Consider the following 22,487-nt stretch of genomic DNA (forward strand, 5'->3'; position numbering starts at 1 on the left):
TATGTCATGAATGTATAAAATATATGTTAGATATACAAATACATATAAAATGTATGTTAATTGGCTGTTTATGTTATCAGTAAGACTTCTGGCCAACAGTAGGCTGTTAGTAGTTAAGTTTTGGGGGAGTCAAAAGTTACAGGCAGATTTTCAGCTACATGGAGGGTTGGTACCCCGGTGTTGTTCAAGGGTCAACTATATTCATCAAATGCCTACTATGAGAGTCAAGCAATTAGACTATGTACCTACTCAATTCTAATCTTTTGTCCTTCAGATACAATTTCTGCCTTTGGTTTACACAAAAATATATTTGAAGTTCCTTAACAATCTTGATGGAAAATTCCTCTACATAATCAAGATGGAGTTTCAAAGATCCTCAGTAAGTGAAACAAATGAAACCACTAAAAAATTTCTAAGCATGTTTTACTATCTCAAAGTTACCGACCTTATCAATCCAATTATGGGTATAAAAAGGGTTCAAGAGCAGTGATATCAAAGCTTATGACTGAGGAAAATGGTGCAAGCTACTCATCCCTGAGTTGACAGTAGCATTAGCTATAGCTGCCTATCCTCCAGTACTATGTCTTTGTACTTAGTGAATGTTACTGATATAGGTGGCATCTATTAATCGTGTATACCTTATTAGGTTTTGACTTTGAGTATCAAATATTAAAAAAGTGAAGTTGTTCCTTTTTGTGAAAATTCAATTACAACTGCTTTTAGAGCTCATTTTCTCCACTGGGTCAAGAAAGTCTAAACTCTCTAGACATTAAGGACTGATAGAGAGGATGAGGTGGGTACAAAGAGAATCACAACACAAAGTTATAGATACTATAGACACAGACTTTGCCCATAAGGCACATAATGATGTATACAACATGGATGATACCAAAGAATTTATTGTAAATGTAGTGGCAAATGCATTGAGAATAATCATCATTAAAAAGAAATTAGAAAATTACACGTTTAAAGTATGTGCTTTTTTCCACCACCTTTACGTTATGGCTAGTACCAACATTTTAAGTACTGAAATACTTAATGGGATGGTCCATTTTCACATAATTTCATGACTTTGTCTTCATCTTAATTTTTAAAGCAGTTGACCATGAATTTCAGTTTCAATTATTATTCTGTTTTTATCAATTCGGTAATGATCTGTAGAATCTTGTCATCTGGATGGAAGGAGAAAAAACTCCCATGAATAAATTCATCACTGGCTAATTTTCCAATATATACACATGTAAACCACAGATATACTTCATTAAAAGATTCTTTAAAATTAGAATACAGAATTAACATCAGCAATATTCACTCTAAAACTAGAGATGCCTCTATAATATAATTTGTTGCCCTACAAATATTATTTTAATTATCATTATAGTTGTATTATACCTACTTTGATAAAAAGTAGGCAAAGGCCTGAAGAGATGATGTGATATAACTGTTGGTCCTTTATAAGGAATTATTTCCTTAAAACTTCTTTTAAGACAGAAGTTTCCTAACTTTTTCACCCGGCTCAAATATACTAAAGGCTTTTTGAGTCTTCTATAAACTTCAGAACATGTCAGGATTCCAACAGTTTGGGCAAGAAATAAGGAACTCTTTATCTGTTTCTCCATGTTTAGTCCAAAGGAAACAAAGAAATTTAACTGGGAAGTGTTCTTGGAGAGGTGTCAATGGAAAAGTGACAGACCTCTCCACACAACAAAAGAATCAAACACCAATGAATCTGATGAATAGACCAATAGAGGCTACATTATTTGCTAGAGGTTTTAACAGCTGCTTCCACTTTTAAACAGTTGGTCTGATATTGTGACTTCCTAACTACTCTCTGGATAGTTGTAATTATCAGGGCTCCAAGACTGAAATTCTGTATCTTATTAGATACTTCAGTAAAAGAATGGTCTATGTTTCAATGATTGCAATGGAGAATTTTGATAACGGGGCCCATGGCCTGACACTCTGGTTCCTAGAGGCTACAGTGGCATTAAAAAAAAAAAAAAAAAAAAAAAGGAAAGGAAAGGTCACCTGCTGCAAAGGGAACATGGCAGGTCTAGAAAGAACCATGATTTTTAGTTTGAGGAAGAGTAGAGTAAAAGAAAGTACAAGAGCAACTTCAGTTATTTCTTTTTCAACAGCTTGGTGTTATATCCCAACTTTTATTATTATAAAGTCCAGAAAGAGGACACTAATGTACCTTATCCTCCCCACTAAGTCAAAAATATATGCTTCATCAGAGGGCAAATTCAGCTTTCTCTTTTATGGCAAAGAGAAACACTGAAATCATTTTAAAATTCATTTTTCTTAATTTAAAAGTTGAGGTTCAACCTGTCCTTTATATAATGTAATTTTTTCTAAGGCTGAGTTGTAGTGCACAAATTTCCTCAAGAAAAGAGCTCATATCTCTCAATATGTCAAGACCTGATCTAAGTTTCCAGCAGTATAGGAAAACTAATACAGTTTAGTGCTTATTCATTCACCTTCAGTTATGCAAATAAACACAGAGTGTGAGGCTTCAGGGCAGTAGCAGTAGACCAGTAGCTCCCCACCTTGCCTAACTAAGAGAATTAACTGGGATACTTGTTAAATATAATCACATTGAACAGTAAATCATTTCTTAACATCATTAAAAGCAGGAATACCAAACTGATGTGATGCAATGAGAGGAATATAGCACCAACCAAAAAATATTCTTTTCCTGAAAATCTGATTCTAATATCAGATTATATCTGTTATATCTCTAGATATATATAGTTATATCAGTTATATCTCTAGATATAACTACCAGTTTATAGGAAATGTAAGAAACAGAGAAACACATTAAATCAAAGCATGAAGATGCAACCACCCAAATCCTAAATGTCAGAAATTCTACCAGAAAAATATCCTAGTTTACTAAAAATTTTAAAATGGGGAGGGTAGTAGAGGGGAAGTGTTACAGATTAAAAGAGATTACAAAATAATAACATGGCCATCGGCCTCTCCCACAGAGGAGATTCAGTATGCCTGGAGTAGGTCTTTGGACTTTGTATTTTTAACAACTGCCAGGATAATTCTGATTATTTGGCAAGTTTGGGAAACACTATACCAGACTAAGTGGCAACTCAGGTGTCCACTGCAGATTTCTGTTGAAGGATAATGTACATATTTTATACAGACTAACAGCTCTGCATTCGGGAGAATGGTAGAGAAAACATGCTGGGAACCTCAGAGAAAGTCCCTCTTTCTTATTTTTTAAAATAACTGTATCACTAGTTTACTAGTATGTAAACTAGTAGCAAAATTACAAATGCTCAGTTTTATCATCCTTTTTCTGTGAAATAGCCAGAAGTTTAGAAGTGAAGCTTAGAAGAGGAAGGAGTAAACCAGAAGAATCTTAAGAGGATAACTAGATTGTGAATAATGAAGAATTGTCTGTGTCTGATGGAATTCAGCATAAAATAAATTTTATTAAAGTAATTTTTAATCACATGGAATTTAAGCCTCAATGAACTATAGTGTATGCCAGTGTTTAAAAGTATACTGTTTTCTACCTACATTATAATCAAACACTTACTTTCAAGGGACATCTTAGGATTTTCAAGCTTTTTTCTTAAAACAGAATCAATGAGAATTCTTAGCTGCTTGAAAATGACAGCTATCTTAACAGGTGCCTGTTGAGAGGAGATGACAAATTGAACAATGTTAATCCCAGGGAGTGGGAATGTGTTTAAATAAAATCAAAGTAAGCATGTATACCTTACAATATGCTTTAGCACATCTTGACCTTAAAACGTTACGGGAAAAATATAAATAAATTACTTCCTGTAGCTAAGATACATAAACTTCAATTTCCTTATTAAGTACCCATAAATTTGATATCTCTTTCCAAAATAAAGAAACCATTATTTCAATTGTTTGTTTTCTTCTCTTACTAGTTTTTAAAATGGAATTTTTTTAAAAAAGCTTTATTGAGGTATAATTTATAGATCATAAAAAATTCATTGTATACAATCCAATGATTTTTAGTTAATTTATAGAGTTGTGCAACCATCACCACAATCCAGTTATAGAACTCTACTACCATCTCAGCCTCTTTTGTGAGAACTGCACATATTTTTTTAAGTTGCCTTTAAAATTTACATCTCCAGTCTTAGACAAACAGCTATCATGGTATATCAGCAGAATGTATTAGATTTGCTTAAACTGGTCAATGTTGATGAGTTACAGAGAAATAAACTTATTGCTGGTAGCTGGTTGGTCTAATTTTTCCACAGAAGAATGAAGAATGTGATAAATATGCATTTAAGCTATGAATCTGTGTCTCTTTATAGGTGGCACAATATAGCGGAAGCAGCATGAGTTTGAGGATCAGATAGTTCTAGGTTTAAACCTTGCTCTACCATTAACAATCCATGTAACCTAGGTAAGTTATTTAACTTCTCACTGAGCTTAAGTGCCTTATCTATAGAAAGAAACTACAGAAATTGTCTAACAAGACTGTTAGGGTATTAAATTAGGGATAATCCATGTAAAGTTAACAACTACTGAAGTATACAAAACATGGAAAATTATAATTATTACTGACAATAAATGAAATCTGTAATAGCAATATAATTTGATTTTCAAATTAAACAGATTTAAAACCATATAGGCAAGATAAAATAAGTAAGTCTTCTATTTTAAGTCAAATTATTGGAAGAAATTATGCAAACTCCAATAAAATTTTTTAAAAAACTATACCTCAGTGGTACTGGAAGTAGAAATTTTAATATAATCAATAAGATCAGTTGTAGCATGTACCTGAAAATAGATCCAGCCATCAACAGAGAGAAGACGTTCCCGGTGTTGAACTTCTATGTCACCACCAAAAAGTAACACTGGAAAAGGGGTTATTAGGGTAGTTTCCCTCAAATATACTCGGGCATACCGTATCTGCATAAAAACAGAGAGGAAAAAAACACTTTAAAGCCTAAAAATATAAAAAATTCATTTATCTGTTTCATGTAAGCATTTTTCTATAATTTGCTACTATATATTTTAAATCAGGTTTTATAAAGCTACATGTCTACATTCTCTTATGTGCATAATTTGTCAATTTTATAATAATTGCAGTCACCATCTGTGCATTTATACTATTAAGAGGATTTTAAACATTAATTGTAAGGCTGAATTATATACCTTGAACATAAATGAGACTATGAACAAGCAATTTTATGCTAATGCTGTTAAATAATTAATGCAACAATAAAATTATGATTAAGGTTCACAGTGTCTGGTTTCTAAAGCAAGGTTCAGCAATGGCCATTAGTCAGGAATTTGTTATGTTTTACACAGTTAAGTTTGATGATATTTTGGGAGTTATTCAAGCCAATGCTTGAAATTATGGATCTTTATTAATTTAATGAGCTATGATTCAAAAGGTTGACTGTTTTAATTGTAATCTACAAGTATTTGCTATTAAATTATCTTAGGTTGCACTGTGACTCAAACTGTCGCCACATCATATATAGTTCTATCCCATCCCATATCTCCCTTATTTGGAAATGTGGAAAAAAGACGTGTTATATGTTTTTGTTGAGAAACCATGTACATCTTGATTTCAAATATAAACAAACATGAGTAGCTCAATTTAAGAACCAAATACGATATCTGCTGGGCATCCTAATTTCTTATGACTGATTTCTAGAATAATGCCCTGAGTATTGGAATTTAAGAATGAGTACTTTACCTTCTCCTGGTATAAAAGCCATCCATAAGTTTGCAAATCTCGATTTACTGAGGATGGATGTACTTGTGCTTTGCCTTGGGCTGTCTCCACAATGCAAGCCAATTTTTCTGTAACATCAACTGATTTTGTATAGATTATCTTCCCCACATTGTCATACAGTCCAGCAGTAAGTACAGCTTTAAGAAGGGCAATTTCTTGGAAGGAAAGGGTCTGTGAGGCTCTGTTTCCTTCCAAGCCACTGGAAGTTGTAGATGATAAAAATCCTGCTGCCTTAACCAACTTTATTAACTCCTGCTTTACATCCTGGATTGGTTTGTTGAAAAGAGACAAGATCATAATTAAAATAGAGAAGGTGCCAACCAACCTTGTATTTTATATTACTGTTTCCTATCAAAATTGACAGGATGCCAAAAAGCTAAAAAGAGAATTACGACATGATCCAGCAATCTCACTCCTGGGCATATTTTTGGAAAAAACAAAAACACTAACTCGAAAAGATACATGAACTGCAATGTTCATAGCAGCACCATTTACAATAGCCAAGATATGGAAAAAACCCAAATGTCCATCAATAGACGAATGGATAAAGAAGATGATGTATGTATATACAATGGAATATTACTCAACCGTAAAAAAAGAATGAATTTTTGCCATTTGCTACAACTTGGATGGACCTGGAGGGCATTATGCTTAGTGAAATATGTCAGACAGAGAAAGACAAATACTGTATGTTATCACTTATATGTGGAATCTAAAAAATAAAACTAGTGAATATAACACAAAAGAAATAGACTCACAGACATAGAGAACAAGCTAGTGGTTACCAGTGGGGAGAGGGAAGGAGGGAGGGGCAAGATAGGGATAGGGGACTAAGAGGTACAAACTACTATGTATAAAATAAATAAGTTACAAGGATATATTGCCAGCACATGGAATACACCCAATATTTTATAATAACTATAAATGAACCATAATCTTTAAAATTTGTGTATCACTATGTGATATACCTGAAACTTATTAATACTGTAAATCAACTATACCTCAATTAAAAAAAAAGCGCCTTTGTGGAAATTTGGCATGCTAAAATTTTTCACTTATAGCCTTATTATAAATATTAATATTTGTTAAATATTTTCCTAGTCCATCATATTACTAAGTAAAGCCAGCAGCATAAAGTATATATCTTGGGCTTCCCTGGTGGCACAGTGGTTAAGAATCCACCTGCCAATGCAGGGGACACAGGTTCGAGCCCTGGTCCAGGAAGATCCCACATGCCGCAGAGCAATAAAGCTCGTTACACCACAACTCCTGAGCCTGTGCTCTAAAGCTGCGAGCCACAAATACTGAACCTGCATGCCACAACTACTGAAGCCCACGCTCCTAGAGCCTGTGCTCTGCAACAAGAGAAGCCATCGCAATGAGAAGCCCACACACCGCAACAAAGAGGGGCCCCCACTTGCTGCAACTAGAGAAAGCCCGTGCACAGCAACGAAGACCCAATGCAGCCAAAAATAAATAAATAATTTTTTTTAAAGTATATATTTTTGTGCATTAGTCTTTGTATAAATAACATTTTTAGTTTAGCAAACTGTTCAGATTATGCATTTTATTAATATATCAGTTTATTTTCAAGTTTAGCACCAGCCAAAACTTGTGAAGAAATGTCTTAATATATTACTATTCCTCAAGTTCCATAAATATCTAATATTATAATAAAACTTTAGATGAAAGACGAAAAGACAACCCTCAGAATGGGAGAAAATATTTGCAAACGAATCAATGGACCAAGGGTTAACCTCCAAAATATATAAACAGCTCATGCAGCTCAGTATTGAAAAAACAAACAACCCAATCCAAAAATGGGCAGAAGACCTAAACAGACATTTCTCCAAAGAAGACATACAGATGGGCAAGAAGCACATGAAAAGCTGCTCAACATCACTAATTATTAGAGAAATGCAAATCAAAACTATAATGAGGTATCACCTCATACTGGTCAGAATGGCCATCATCAGAAAATCTACAAACAACAAATGCTGGAGAGGGTGTGGAGAAAAGGGAACCCTCTTGCACTGTTGGTGGGAATGTAAATTGATACAGCCACTGTGGAGAACAGTACGGAGGTTCCTTAAAAAACTAAAAATAGAATTATCATATGACCCAGCAATCCCACTACTGGGCATGTATCTGGAGAAAACTGTAATTCAGAAAGACACATGCACCCCAATGTTCATTGTAGCACTATTTACAATAGCCAGGTCATGGAAGCAACCTAAATGCCTATCGACAGACGAATGGATAAAGAAGATGTGGTACATATACACAATGGAATATTATTCAGCCATAAAAAGGAACGAAATTGGGTCATTTGTAGAGACGTGGAGGGACGTCTGTCATACAGAGTGAAGTAAGTCAGAGAGAAAAACAAGTATCGTATATTAACATATGACGTCTGTCATACAGAGTGAAGTAAGTCAGAGAGAAAAACAAATATCGTATATTAACACATATATGTGGAATCTAGAAAAATGGTACAGATGAACCAGTTTGCAAGGCAGAAATAGAGACACAGATGTAGAGAACAAAAGTATGGACACCAAGGGGGGAAGTGGAGGCGGGGGAGAATGGACTGGGAGACTGGGGTTGACATATATACACTAATATGTATACAATAGATGACTAATAAGAACCTGCTGTATTAAAAAAAATAAAATTCAAATAAAAATTTTAGTAAAAATAAAAATGAAATCCTGCCATTTGCAGCAGTGTGGATGGATCTAAAGAGTATTATGCTTAGTGAAGTAAGGCAGACAGAGAAAGACACATATTATATGCTATCACTTACTTGTGGAATCTAAAATAAACAAATGTATACAGCAAAACAGAAAGAGACTCACAGATACAGAGAACAAACAAGTGATTACCAGTGGAGGAAGGGAAAGGGGGAGGGGCAAAATAGAGATGTGGAATTAAGAGATATACACTAGTATGTACAAAATAGACAAGCAACTAGGATATATTGTACATCACAGGGAGTTATAATCATTATTGTGTAATAACCTTTAATGGAGTATAAACTACAAAAATACCAAATCACTATGCTGTATACCTAAAATGAATATTATGTTGTAAATCAACCATACGTCAATTAAAACAAAATTAACAGTATGCCAAATTTTCAGTTAACTACAGCCCAAATTACATTAGGGAGGAAAAAAAAGATACTGGAAAGTCAAGGATTAAATGGAGTCATCTGATTCTGTAACATCAACTGATTTTGTATAGATTATCTTCCCAAGACTTTAGATGTCATAAAATAAGAATGTCTAAAATGTGAGAGCAATAAAAATGTACCTGAACACATTTTCATTCAGTCTATTTACTTCCACAGTAGCTCTCCTTTCAACATTTTTACTCAATAAGGATGGTCACATAGAGAACACTAAGGAAGAATTACAGAGGACTCTGATCCTAGACTGCAAGAACCTTCTTCATTTGTCTCTGGGAAACATTTTAATTTCCTAAAGAACTCTGATAAAGTTTATTAATGGCAAAAATCTAAACTTGTTGCCTATAATCTTTTTCTACCTCTAGTAGTGCCAATCAACTAAAATACTACAGGGAGGATAAGCATTTTAAAGTAAACAGGATACAAGTGATTAAAAGGTGAAGTGTACATTTAGGATTTACTTTAGGCTTCTGGTTTGGGACTTAAGGGACTTTAAGTCCAGGAGAGGAAAGACCAACCAGACAGTTGCTGCCACACCACAAGGTTGGTAAAGAGACTGAAAACCTTGCAGCCCAGGGGAGGTGAAGAAAAGGCTCATAGAAGGAAGGGGGGTGGGAGGCAACTTGGAGGTTGGGAGGAAGTGGAGTGGAGATAAAGCAGTGTTGATTAGCTCTCCATATCTTGAACCCCAGTCAGCTGGCCCAGAGGCATCTGTTTCTTCAATTTATCCCTTTTTCTGCTTCAAGAAGGACAAAATTTATTCCACTTAGCAAAGTCCCTGCTGTCATCTCAGCAGTTATTTTATTTTTATTTATTTTTTCTTGCATTCTTCAAGTCTACTGCATATCTGACATTATAGAAGTACACTGTTAGGCTAATCTAATAATCTAGTTTTTATTCATTAATTCAAAAATATTGACTAAGCACCTAATAGATGCTTAGGTACTAGGTTCAGCAGTTATTTTAAATCACACACACAAAAACTGGTCAAATTATATGGGAATAAAAATATTTTTTAACCTTTTAAAATATGAGCATAGAATAGGGGAATTATGTGAGAGGTTATGGGAATTATGTGAGAGGTTATGAATACTTTTATAGCATGTCTGCACTAAACACCATTTCCCTTTAAATGCTGTACTAAACTTGAGACATATCAATCAAACAATGTGTGGACCTTCTGTGGATCATGATTTGAACTAGCTGTAAAGAAACATTTATGAGATAATCAGGGATATTTAAATATTGTATAGTTGATGATATTAAGGAATTATTTTTTAAGGCATGGTAATGTTAAAGAAAAAAATAGTCCTATACTTCAGAGATATATAACAATCTGACGCCTGGGATTTGCTTCAAAATAATCTAGAGGGCAGATAGTGGATTAACGGGAGTATTAAGTAAAACAAGGTTGAGCACGTGTTGATAATTATGGAAGTGGGAAATGAGTACCCAGGAGTTCCCTATACTATTCTGTATGTTTGAAAATTTCCATAATAATTAAAAATAACAGCTGATTATCAGAGTTGAGAAAAACTATAGAATATCCCCAATTCAATTCCATTTTTTAAAATGAGAAACTGAGAATTAACCTTCCCCAAGCTGAGCTGCTGAATAGACAACTATCCTAATTCCCAAGCTACTGTTATATCTATGAAATCATGTTGCATCTTTGATCATTTCCTGAATATATTAAGATTGTTACATACTATTTTGAATCACTGTGTAATACAGGTTAACTGCTGGGATAAACAAAACAAAAAATCACAAATTTATTAATTCAGCAAATGTTTATTAAACCCTTACTATGTGTCAAGCACTATACTAGGCATTTCTTTTTCCAAATTAATCCTATTGACTATATGACCCTGAATTAAGATAGTTGCATTAAGACTTACCTCTAGGGTTAACAGTGATGTTCTATTAAGAAAGTTCCTCCGGCAATATGCTATTTCAGAACGATAGCCTCCTTCTTGCCGTGCTTTCTTCCATCTAAATAAGTAAAATGACCAAATTTTAATATGTTTCCAAACTCTTTTTCAGATTACTAACCAAAGCTTTAATTACATTATAATCATATCAAAAGAGGAAGTTTTAGGAACTAGCCAATTGTATGTAAGAATTTCAACTACAATACAGATATTTTTTGTTCATGTATAACAGTAAATTAATAACTTCAAATACAAGGTAATATACACATAATAATACAGAGTACATTGTTCGTAAATTTTAGGATTATAAAAATGTGAATCTTTAAAATAATTCAACTTGACAGATGCAGTAACTAAAAATAAATTTAAATCTTAAATGTATCCTTTTAATAAAAGTCAAAAATAAATACCCTCACGTTTGACCTACTGACAAAACCCAGATTATTTATTTACCCCAGATATGCATTGTAGATCGTCAGATGGTCTGAATCTGCCATAGCCAAAGCTGATTTTGCAAGATCTGCTTCATCTTTTCGACCAATTGGTGTGGTAAAAGGAGACTTCTCTGTCATAACTGCAGCTAGTGTTGCCTATCCATAAATAACCAAAAAATGTATCATTAAATAGGTATATATTGAAAGCTGATTTGAAATAGAAAGCAAATCATAAAACAATTGCACTTTCAAGTTGCATGTTTCTTCTTTTCAATTTATTGTGTTCTATAATAGCTACATATTTTCATTTTAATTAGTTACTTTTAGTTTCATTTTATGGAATTTTAAACATTTATCACTTTACTTTTACACCATCTTTGTGGGTAGGGAAGTAATACCACCAGAATCAGAGATTTTTTTTTTTTTTTGCGGTACGTGGGCCTCTCACTGCTGCGGCCTCTCCCGTTGCAGAGCACAGGCTCCGGACGTGCAGGCTCAGTGGCCATGGCCCACGGGCCCAGCTGCCCTGTGGCATGTGGATCTTCCTGGACCGGGGCACGAACCCGTGTCCCCTGCATCAGCAGGCGGACTCCCAGCCACTGCGCCACCAGGAAAGCCCAGAATCAGAGATTTTAAAAAATGAATATTTGTGTGATTTATAGTCTGTCACACAGTTAAAAGAAATCCCTTAATCACAGCTCAGAGGTCTTGACTCCTAGCCTGAATTTCCATTGCCTGCAATGCTCTTTAAATACTTCTTACATAATCTGGACTACATAACAACCCATTTGTTGTTTTTGCAGCTTTTCAGATCAACTGTCGTGGCAGAGGATATTTCTTGGACTCAACACAATTCTGGTGAGTATCTATATCTGATACTAGAAAAAAAAGGACTAGAGTAAGTCATACTCTCTCCATTTCATTTTCAAACAGCCTTGATTTGTAGTCCCAGAAAAGGCCACAACTTGATATAGCTGGGAAGTTGGAATGGCAGAGCATGCATACGAGCCAGGAGATTCAGACAGAGTCACAAAGTTTGTTAATTCTGAGATAATTTGAGAAAACAGAATTGCTGGTAATTGCTAGCTCAGAGGTAACTCAGAAAAAAAGGAAGTTTTGCTTCTACTTATGTGTGGAGTTCAAAACGCTCTAAGAATCACTTACTATATATTCAATTAAGTAAATATTTCAAGTGGGTTGTTTGATAGCAAAAGTCTAGACAAGCCAAAACGCTTTTACAAAATAGTACCTACAATACACTTAGTAAATGGATGATTTTCTTGTATATAAATATCAAAAATATCCAAAAATTCTCATTAAGCATTTATATTTCCTGGTTTTAATGTAAGTACAGACATTCTGTTTAGTTAAAAAAATAAAAGCTAAAATTTGTTTCTAAACTTAATACTTCCCCAGCTAAAATGATATTTACAGTGAAGAAGCAGCAGTGTTGTTTGTCTTACCACTGGATCAAGACAGCCAAAAATGGCACCAAAAATAAGCATCTTGCCAATTTTGACATTCACAGGCAAAGCTGCAAGGTGTTGGCCCAATGGAGTCAGTTTAGGCTCATTTAGTTCACAAGCTCCAATTTTTCGGAGTAAATTCATTGCATTGCTGATTACTTGAAGTTGAGGAGGATCTAAAGCTTTGGAGAGGAAATCTTCAGGAGAACCAAGATTACATTTCTGCAGATTGAAAAAGTGATAAATTAGTATGTGATCAGAAAGAATTAACAAAGAGATGGTCAAACTGGAACTAAATTTAAGTAAAATTTTAAGCAAAGAGGATAAATGTCTGTGTCTATTAAGGGAGTAGGAAAGAGGATGAGATCTTCCAGTCCATATTTTTAGTTTATTCATTTCTGATTTTTATAGAATCAAAAATCTGAGAACTGAAGGATATTATAGATCTTTCAGAGTAGGAAACCTTTGGTCTAGGCCAGGATTTCTCAAGTCCAGCTCTGTTGTTATTTGGGGCCAGATAATTCTGTTTTAGGGGACCGTGCTGTTCATTGTAGAATGTTTAGCAGCATCCCTGGCCTTGACCCACTAGATGTCCATAGCATCGTCTCCCTCTTCCCCCAGTTCTGACAACCCAAAATGTTTCTTGACATTCCCGTTTTTCCCTGGTGAGCAATATCATCCCCAGTTAAGAACTACTGGTCTAGGTTATGAGTCTATATTTTCATCTATAAAGTATGAGTGCTTATGGCAGACTTAAAGCACAGGGGGTTTACTTATAAAAGATGGGGGAAGGGGGCATTTATTAAAGAGTAAATAAAATACTTGAAAATCTAGAGCAACAGAAGGTAAGATAAGTTTAAGTCTTCTTCCCACCCGCCCCGCCCAGAAAGGGGTGAAGAACAAAAAATTCATCTAAGTTCCTTTGGGATTACCATAATATGAAGACATAATTCCTCCAAAGGCACACGCAAGATTTCAGGAACAGAATAGTCCATAAAGCCTTCAAATCTGAAAAATAAAATAAAAATAATACTAAATACATACTATCAGAAATGTCACACTGTATTGGTTTATGTTTTTAATTTCCGGGCTATGCCATACCTTTCTCTCGTGTACATTCGGAAACAGAAGCCACCTCTGACGCGCCCAGCTCTCCCCTGGCGCTGCAGAGCACTTGCTTTGCTGACAAACGTCTCCACCAAAGAACTCATCTGACTGCTTTCATGGTACCTAGAGAAATGTTTTAGGAGAGAATATGTAGATAATTGACTGAAATCAAAATCTGAAAAAACTGGAAATATTTGACTCTAAAATTAAGTTGAAGATTAGAGTGCCTCTTAATTATGCAATAAGAATTCTTTGAGAGTTTGAGAAATGCCACTGTGAACGTTACAATTCAACGCACCTTTCGCAAGATACAGTTCAACCCTGAAAACACCTCCTCTACAGGTACAATTAAAAAAATCAAGAGTTTATTTTGTACTGGATAGTCGTACTCACTTCCAAATATTGCTCAAGTTTCCTAATATTAGGGACAGTGTATATAGATTACAATAGACTACTAAGGTGGTCTCCCTTATTTGCGAAATACAAACATTAAAACATTTATAAAGTAATAATCTTTCTGTTGAAGATTCAGTTAATCTATTATGTGCCAATTACTGTACTAGGCACTTTCAATTATGAAATTTTAATTTTTCCCATTTACATATGAGGAAACTGATGATTATAACTGATGGTCATATTACTAGCTCAAGATTATAGATCAGAGATTTATAATCCAACTCTGATTCTAAAACTCATACTTTTTTTTTGTAATCCCATAAATAATGCTTTTGTAAAACATTAAGTTATAAACTAATTTACAAAATCTATGTTCTGAATATTTTCTCAGCACTTTTCTGAAAGTAGCAGTACACTGATATTACTTATGGGAAAACTGATGACATGAATTTTAACATTTATTCTCAGACATTTTAAACTTCCCTACAGTTTCTCTGAGACTTTTTGTTTTGGGCAGAATTAGGACATTCAAGATTTTCCTGATATGATTCTGTGATCTAGTGCTTGCTTCAGCAGCACATGTACTAAAATTGCAATGATTCTGTGATGTCTCCTAAGAATTGAAGAGTCCCAAGCCCTCTTCAGGTTCAAAAAATGTTTTGATTTGGAAAATTCAGACTTACTTGTTTTCTTTCGTTCTTCCAGTATCAATTACAAATACAACATCTGGAATAGTGATACCCGTCTCTGCAATATTTGTTGCTAAAACAATCTGAAAATAAAAAGCCAAAACTTCTAGGTAACAACTTTCAGCAATGTGCCATCATTTAAACTTCTTTGGATAGTTCAGCCAATGAATTTTAAAAAATGAATTTCACTTTTATTTACAAAAATTCACAATCTAATTGCTATTACTGTGTAATCTAAATTTGCTCTAATTAATTTTATCACCTTAGCTTATTAATTAAAGTTATAGATTCTTATTCCAACAAAAATACCATTCCCCTAATTCTAGTCAGTCATCTTAAAAATGACATACGTGGAATGAGAAATTGGATCAGAGAATGGAGACTGCTCAGCAGAAACTTCACAGTTAAGTAGAAAAAAAAAGTAATAGTTCTTCAGTAAGAAGAACTGGTGGGTTGTTGCCCTGGCTCTACTACTTATTAGCTTTGTGACTTGGGCAAGTCATTTTACCTCTCTGGCCTCCAATAATCTGACCTGCAAATTACAAGGTAGAAATAGATGATTTCTTAAGTCTCTTTCTAGCTCAAAATTTCTTAATGGTGATGGCTGAATAGTGCAATCTTCTTGTGGCTTTTTTGTTTGTTCTTTTTTTTTTTTCTGTTGAGTCCTTGGAAGTAAAACATTTAGGAAATTCTAGGTCAAATTCAATATACTATGGCTCTATCTCAATATTGAATGCTTGCTTTTCTTACTCATTTATCCTAGGAAACAGAACCCAGATTATTAAGATTTAGATGGGACCTCGGTGATCAAATTTTTTAGAGGTGGAATTCTTTTCTTAAGACAAAATGTTACAGGGAAGCCAAATGTTACAGATCAGAGCACACAGCCTCTGAACCCCTGGAGTTTTCAGAGTACAGTTAGAGAACCGTAAATTTAATCCAGCTCCTGTTTAAAGATGAGAAAGGAAGCTGAGTGGGTTGCCGAAGGTCACAGACATGGCAGCAGCTTAGGGACAAGAACCCAGGCTTCGTGCATTAGAGTCCAGGCTCTTGCTGGGAGCTCTGTGTTCCCCAGAGTTTCTACATTGTGCTCTTTTTTGCCCCCCCGCCTAAGAGAGGGTCAAAATCTGAGAAACTCTCTTTGTCAAGTATCTCTTCATTCAGCACCCGAACAGAGGAGACAATGAAAATACTTAGATTGTTTCCTAACCTAATGGTCTCTGTATTGCAAAAATAATCAGGGATGAGTAGCAAAGAGAACAAAAAAGAATCCTCTCAGGATTCAAGTAGCTCCTGATATCCAACATCCTTTGTGATATCTTCTTTAAGGAATAGCAGTGATTTTTCTTTTCATAAGCAACATCCATGCCATATTTTTAAACTACCACTCCCCTAAAGTTATTAATAACATATAATATAAACATAAACACCTAATATAAATTGAATTTTAATATTGGGTTCTCTTTTGATTATGTTAAGCTGCAGAGCATCTGGAGTCTGCATGCACTATAAAGCACTTAATAACTGTCTTTGATGATAAAAAGTCATAACACTTTTATGAAATATTCTCAGTTGGATCACATATAAATTTGCTGTACTGAATTTTACCTTCCTGACTCCTTGAGGAGGAAGTGTGAATGCTGCAGCTTGATCTTGAGTTGAGAGAATAGAATGCAGAGCTATCACTTTATATCTGAAAGTTAAAATCATAGTTCTTAGCAAGAGTTTCTCTTTAGAAGACACTGCAAAGAATAATAAAATTTATTTGCAAATAGAAAGCAATTTTTAAATTTTTTATTATGAAAAATTTTAAACACACACAAAAGTTCTGAAAATGGTACAGTGAAACCCCATATATACTCATCAAAGAGAAAAAACAATATGAATGAATTATATGGAATGTAGGGTTTAAAGAATTTTTAAAATATATTCTGATGCTGAAGTGATAACCATAACAGCGGTAATAAACTGTATCAAAACAGGCATAGTAAAAAGCCAATTCAATATGTATGGATGATGGGCTTCCCTGGTGGCGCAGTGGTTGAGAGTCTGCCTGCCGATGCAGGGGACGTGGGTTTGTGACCCGGTCCGGGAAGATCCCACATGCCGCGAAGCGGCTGGGCCCGTGAGCCATGGCCACTGAGCCTGCACGTCCGGAGCCTGTGCTCCGCAACGGGAGAGGCCACAACAGTGAGAGGCCCGTGTACCGCAAAAAACAAAAAACAAAAAAAACCAATATGTATGGATGGGCTTCCCTGGTGGCACAGTGGTTAAGAATCCACCTGCCAATGGGCAAGTCATTTTACCTCTCTGGCCTCCAATAACCTGACCTGAAAATTACAAGGTAGAAATAGATGGTTTCTTAAGTCTCTTTCTAGCTCACGGGTTCGAGCCCTGGTCCGGGAAGATCCCACATACCCTGGAGCAACTAAGCCCGTGTGCCACAACTACTGAGCCTGAGCTCTAGAGTCCACAAGCTACAGCTACTGAAGCCCATGCACCTAGAGACCGTGCTCTGCAACAAGAGAAGCCACCGCAATGAGAAGCCAGTGCACCGCAACTGAGAGTAGCCCCTGCTCGCCGCAACTAGAGGAAAGCCCGCACGCGGCAATGAAGACCCAACGCAGCCAAAAATAAATAAATAAATTTATTAAAAAGAAAAAACAAGTGCTTCAAAGATATTAAAAAAAAATGTACGGATGACAAACTGCAATGCTGTTAGGGTTTTGTACCATCCAGTGGGCTGGGGAGCGGAGTCACCATCTTACTCTTAACCACAGGATTCCCTCTGCTTAATCATATTGAGAAAATAAAACAAATATAGAAATAGTACCTAAAAATTTTAGTAGATAAAATGCTATAATAGAAATGTTAAAAAAAAAAAAAAAAAAGAGCTTTGCCATGGACAATTTTAACTAAAGGTGAAAAGACTCTGAAAGTTCTGATCAAGAGTTTTAATGTGTGAAACATTTTTCTGTTTTAAAACTACCAGGAATATAATGAAGATCTGTAGTTACCGTTCTGAAAAAAATCTTCTGTCAGTTGATAAGAGATCATACAACTGTTGAATATGAGCAAGGCCTGGTAAAAAGATCAGTACTGCTCCTTCAACATTTTTGAACTGGGGACTTCTGTCTGAAATTTTTAAAAAGATACAATATTCAGAAATAAGGAACAGCATATAAGATATTAATAGAACATCTCCAATTAGTAGAAAAGTTTTATCAAAACAAATGGAGACACATTAGAAATAGATACATACCTAAATATGTAAGAAGTTCCAAAATGAGATCCAGGTTGATTTTATGAGGATTCATGTAGAGAATAGCATGCTGAGTGCGGTTGCTGTACTTTTGGTAAAATGGATTTAAATCATCACTTGTTCCAGTCTGAACTGGGATGTATTCCTAAAAGAAACAAATCAGAAAAAGCCAAACAAAAACATTACGTATTTTTATAAGACAAAGAAGGAAAAAAGGAGCTATTTGCGTTCATTCCAATCTGTATTTTCTCATTGTCACTATTATTTTGTTAAAATATAGCAAGAATACAATTTTTAACAGAATTAAAGTATTACAAAATTTCATCTCTCCTATTAATTTCATTTCATACAGTCCCCTTAAGTATAGCAAACCTTTTTATCTTGGCATGTAAACACTAAATTAGAAAAGAAATGAAGAAAAACAGAACAATGGAAGCATTGTTCTGTGGCAGCTGAAAAGCAGCCTGGCCAAGAGAGGTCATAATAACTTTATTAAGTAATTTACACCTGCCTCATTCCTTCTAGATTCTACTTTGGTTGCTGAATTCCAATCATCTTCTTTGAAATACTCCTTTTAATTTTTTAAAGTCTTTTAGTTTCTAATTTCTATCTCTGCAGTTTTAGGGGAAGATTTTAGTTTTTGCTTCCTTGGTTTATCTGCTTAACTAAAGGATAAAGTAACTTCTACTTCTACTTCTACTTCCATTAGATGAATGAAATATTGTGGATATAATGAAAATAGTGTATATAGTACCACTGGCCAAAATGCAGGATAATGTAGCTTTTATGATATTTCTAAAATTATGTCATTGAAAGTAAATTAACTCTCTATGAAGATTCGTGCTTGCCCTGGATAGTACAGAGCTAAGGTTGGCTCGTGTCAGGACAGAGGCTGCTAGGAAAACCAATGGCAAGGATCTAGATTTTGGTCCTGCCCCATCCTGACTATCTAAGGTGTTGAGATAAAGTAAGTATCGTAAGCCAAACACTAGAGTCAGTGAAACAAAGATTTAAAGAAATGACCTTTAAAATTTGCTCATAATCATATCTGTTCTTCTACTAGATTATGTTTGAATGCACTGTGTCAGCCATATTTTAAAACTCTTACGGCAGTTTATGCCCTGGATATCACAATCAGATGTCTTTCAAAAATGTTTTATTTTTACCTGATACTTTTGTATTCCCCCTGCTTTGCTTGTAACATTAACAGTTACTTCTTCTTCCTCCTCCAGAAATTTCTGACAATATTCTGAGTCTTTCTCCAGGACAAAGCCTGTTTCTTCTATTATATCTTCAAGATGAAAAACCTGCATAGATTAAGGCATATAAATAGTGAACTTAAATTCATTTCAGTAAATATCATTTTAAAGAGAACAAGGGATTGTTACCTTTTGAATGTCACCAAATGCTAATTTAGCATGTTACGAGAAAAGCTTTTTTCTGCATTTATTGGTAGTGAAGAACTTGGCTGATGTAGATGGATCTATTCCTCGTAGTCTCAGGACAAAGCACATTATGGTGTGTATATTTTTTACATGTGAAAACCAATTAAAAGAGCAGCCTTTATCAGCTGAACCAAAAGGGCAAACATTAAGAATAGAAGGAAGCTTCAAAGACAAGCCTAAATTTGAGGGATGGGTGAAAAAGGAGTTCCTTATTGCTAGGCAGCTACCCCCAATCTGGATGTAATGCCTTTGCTATGGAAGTGTGTTTTACACTGTGTACCTCTGTGGTATGTCGTTCGTCAGCAGAATCCTCCTTCCAGCCCACTCACCCTCAGTCAAGGCAGCACCAGCCATCTGATTCCCAAGGCCATCTCCAGGTCCTCCCTATCTCTCTTTTTTAAAATTAATTAACTTTTTATTATTATTTTTTTTGGCTGTGTTGGGTCTTCGTTGCTGTGCGCGGGCTTTCTCTAGTTGCGGTGAGCGGGGGCTACTCTTCGTTGCGGTGTGCAGGCTTCTCATTGTCATGGCTTCTCTTGTTGCAGAGCACGGGCTCTAGGCGCGCAGGCTTCAGTTGTTGAGGCACATGGGCTCAGTAGTTGTGGCTCACAGGCTCTAGAGCACAGGCTCAGTAGTTGTGGCGCACGGGTTTAGTCGCTCTGCGGCACGTGGGATCTTCCCCGGGCCAGGGACAAACCCGTGTCCCCTGCATTGGCAGGCAGATTCTTAACCACTGTGCCACCAGGGAAGCCCTCCAGGTCCTCTCTTGACTTGCAATACCCTAGGAATCGTTCTAGGCTCAGACTTAAGGGCCTGTTTATGGTGACACTCACTGGTGGGAATGTAGTTTCTATTTACATATGCATTATAAAGAAAACTTACCTCAACAGGATAATTTCTTCCTGAAATTCTCAGAATAGGGCAGTGTATGAAATAGCTAGAAAACTTTTCACTGTCTACAGTGGCACTCATTAGAATCAAATGTAGATCAGAGCGTTTCTGTAAAATTTCCTTCAAGATAATTAGTAGGAAGTCTGACTGGACACTTCTTTCATGAACCTAGCATAAGGGGAACAAAAAAATCATAAGGTCAAGTAATAGGCTAAAACAATCAGACATTCAAATCTACTAAAAGTTAATCAATATTTACATATAGTCAGTACATGCAGAAAGAGAAGCTGTATGTTTCAAATAAGGCAGATCTTCAGAATTGAAAATAAAGTCACCCTCTAAAATTGAAGTCGGTAAAAATCGGCATATAATGAACAAGATTAGCTATGATAGTAGGACTCTACCTTAGGAGATGGTTTGTAAGTGTTCAGCTGATAAGATTAGGGTATCTCCCAATTTCACTGAGAAGCCAGTGTAACTCTTAAAGCGCTGCTACTAATATACAACTGAACAGACACAAAACTGCAACAAGACAGATAGTTTATCCACTATGTAGAAAAAGGGGAATTTGATTAGTAGGAATCTGACAGGTTCTCTATCAACTGTCTGAGAAAAAGGCTCTTATGCCCTTCCAACAGATGCATTTTAGGGACGAGCATTGTAAACCTGCTATAGAGCATAAAAAAACATGGGACATTGTCAGAACTCAATATCTGCTGGATATACCAGTCTATATTTCAACTTCCTGTATTGGGGTTATTTCTACTCCATTTTATTTTATGAGATTAAGGCAGCATACAAAAGATAGAATACATCAAGATAACAAAAATTAAAACGGTTTTGATCATTCATTTGCTCGGAAGGGAGGCAACAATGGTCAAATGTTCACTACAAACAGTACTAAGCATTGTGCTAGATACTGGGGATTAAAAAATGACCAAGGTAGTCTTTTCATTTCAGAGTTTACAGCCTTGTTAGAGGATACTGTAGAGAATGGTTTGAAATTACATATGAAGCGTAGTTAATTTTTTTTGAGGGGGGTAGGGGTCTAATATTCTTTTTTTGTTTGTTTTATATTTAATTATTTTTTTTATTGGAGTATAGTTGATTTATAATGTTGTGTTAATTTCTGCTGTACAGCAACTCAGGTGGTCAGGAAGGCTACTAAGAGAGATCTGCCATCTGTGCTGAGAACTGAAATGAGTTTTAGAGGAGGAGAAAGGAACAGTATGATAAAGGGAGAAAAAGTAGTCATGGGACATAACTTGTGCAAAATCATGGTGGACAGGGGGATAATTATACATTTCAGGAAATGAAGAAACAAAAATGACGCCTTGAGCATGGGATGAGGAACGGGCAAGAGATAGAGCTGGCAAGGTACTCAGTAATCTGCCCATATGAGGTCTTGTAAACCGTGTTAAGGAGTTGAGACTTTATCCTAATGAGTCAGGGTAGTGAGTAAGATATTTCAAAGCAGGGGCATCATGTGGTCTGAATTTTGTTTTCAAAAGATAAATCCAGCTATAATTGAAGAATGTAGTAGAAGAGAGCAAAACAGAAAGTAGGAAGTTTAATTAGAGTCTTTTGTACTAATTAAAAGAGATAATGGTAGCCTATATGAGGGCAATACCAGTGAATATGGAGAGGTAAATGAATGTGAGAAAAGTAAAATCAACAAAGTCTAGGTGATTGGATTTAGGGGATATGGGAGAAAGAAGAAGGAATAATCTTGGATGTTTTTACTTAGGTAGTTTGACGAGGATATTTAAATCTGAAGCTCAAGAGAGAAGATTTCCTGAACAGAAACAGATCTGGAGAACCTCCTCAAATAGATGGTAATTTATATAGATACTGACATTTTTAAAAAAGAAAATTAAAAATGAGGATAAAACATAAAATAGAGCTAATAAAAATGAGGATAAAACAT

General features: G+C 35.2%; 1 protein-coding gene across 1 annotated transcript in view; it reads right to left on the reverse strand.

Annotated features, from left to right (window-relative positions):
* Positions 1 to 887: 887 nt before the first annotated feature.
* Positions 888 to 22,487, reverse strand: part of DHX29 (DExH-box helicase 29) — a 48,018-nt gene continuing 26,418 nt past the window's right edge. Inside the window, exons 13-27 of the mRNA XM_082650022.1 lie at positions 20,552 to 20,728; positions 19,391 to 19,531; positions 18,225 to 18,369; positions 17,980 to 18,097; positions 16,571 to 16,655; positions 14,957 to 15,045; positions 13,872 to 14,000; positions 13,703 to 13,778; positions 12,768 to 12,992; positions 11,324 to 11,460; positions 10,838 to 10,931; positions 5,711 to 6,013; positions 4,783 to 4,914; positions 3,557 to 3,653; positions 888 to 1,172 (exon numbers count right to left, since the gene is read on the reverse strand). Coding sequence (XP_082506148.1) covers positions 1,126 to 1,172; positions 3,557 to 3,653; positions 4,783 to 4,914; positions 5,711 to 6,013; positions 10,838 to 10,931; positions 11,324 to 11,460; positions 12,768 to 12,992; positions 13,703 to 13,778; positions 13,872 to 14,000; positions 14,957 to 15,045; positions 16,571 to 16,655; positions 17,980 to 18,097; positions 18,225 to 18,369; positions 19,391 to 19,531; positions 20,552 to 20,728 — 1,995 coding nt within the window. The 3' untranslated portion in view covers positions 888 to 1,125. The remainder of the gene's footprint in view (positions 1,173 to 3,556; positions 3,654 to 4,782; positions 4,915 to 5,710; positions 6,014 to 10,837; positions 10,932 to 11,323; positions 11,461 to 12,767; positions 12,993 to 13,702; positions 13,779 to 13,871; positions 14,001 to 14,956; positions 15,046 to 16,570; positions 16,656 to 17,979; positions 18,098 to 18,224; positions 18,370 to 19,390; positions 19,532 to 20,551; positions 20,729 to 22,487) is intronic.

The sequence above is a fragment of the Grampus griseus genome (genome assembly GCF_964374135.1).
Source record: "Grampus griseus genome assembly, chromosome: 3".
Taxonomy (NCBI): domain Eukaryota; kingdom Metazoa; phylum Chordata; class Mammalia; order Artiodactyla; family Delphinidae; genus Grampus; species Grampus griseus.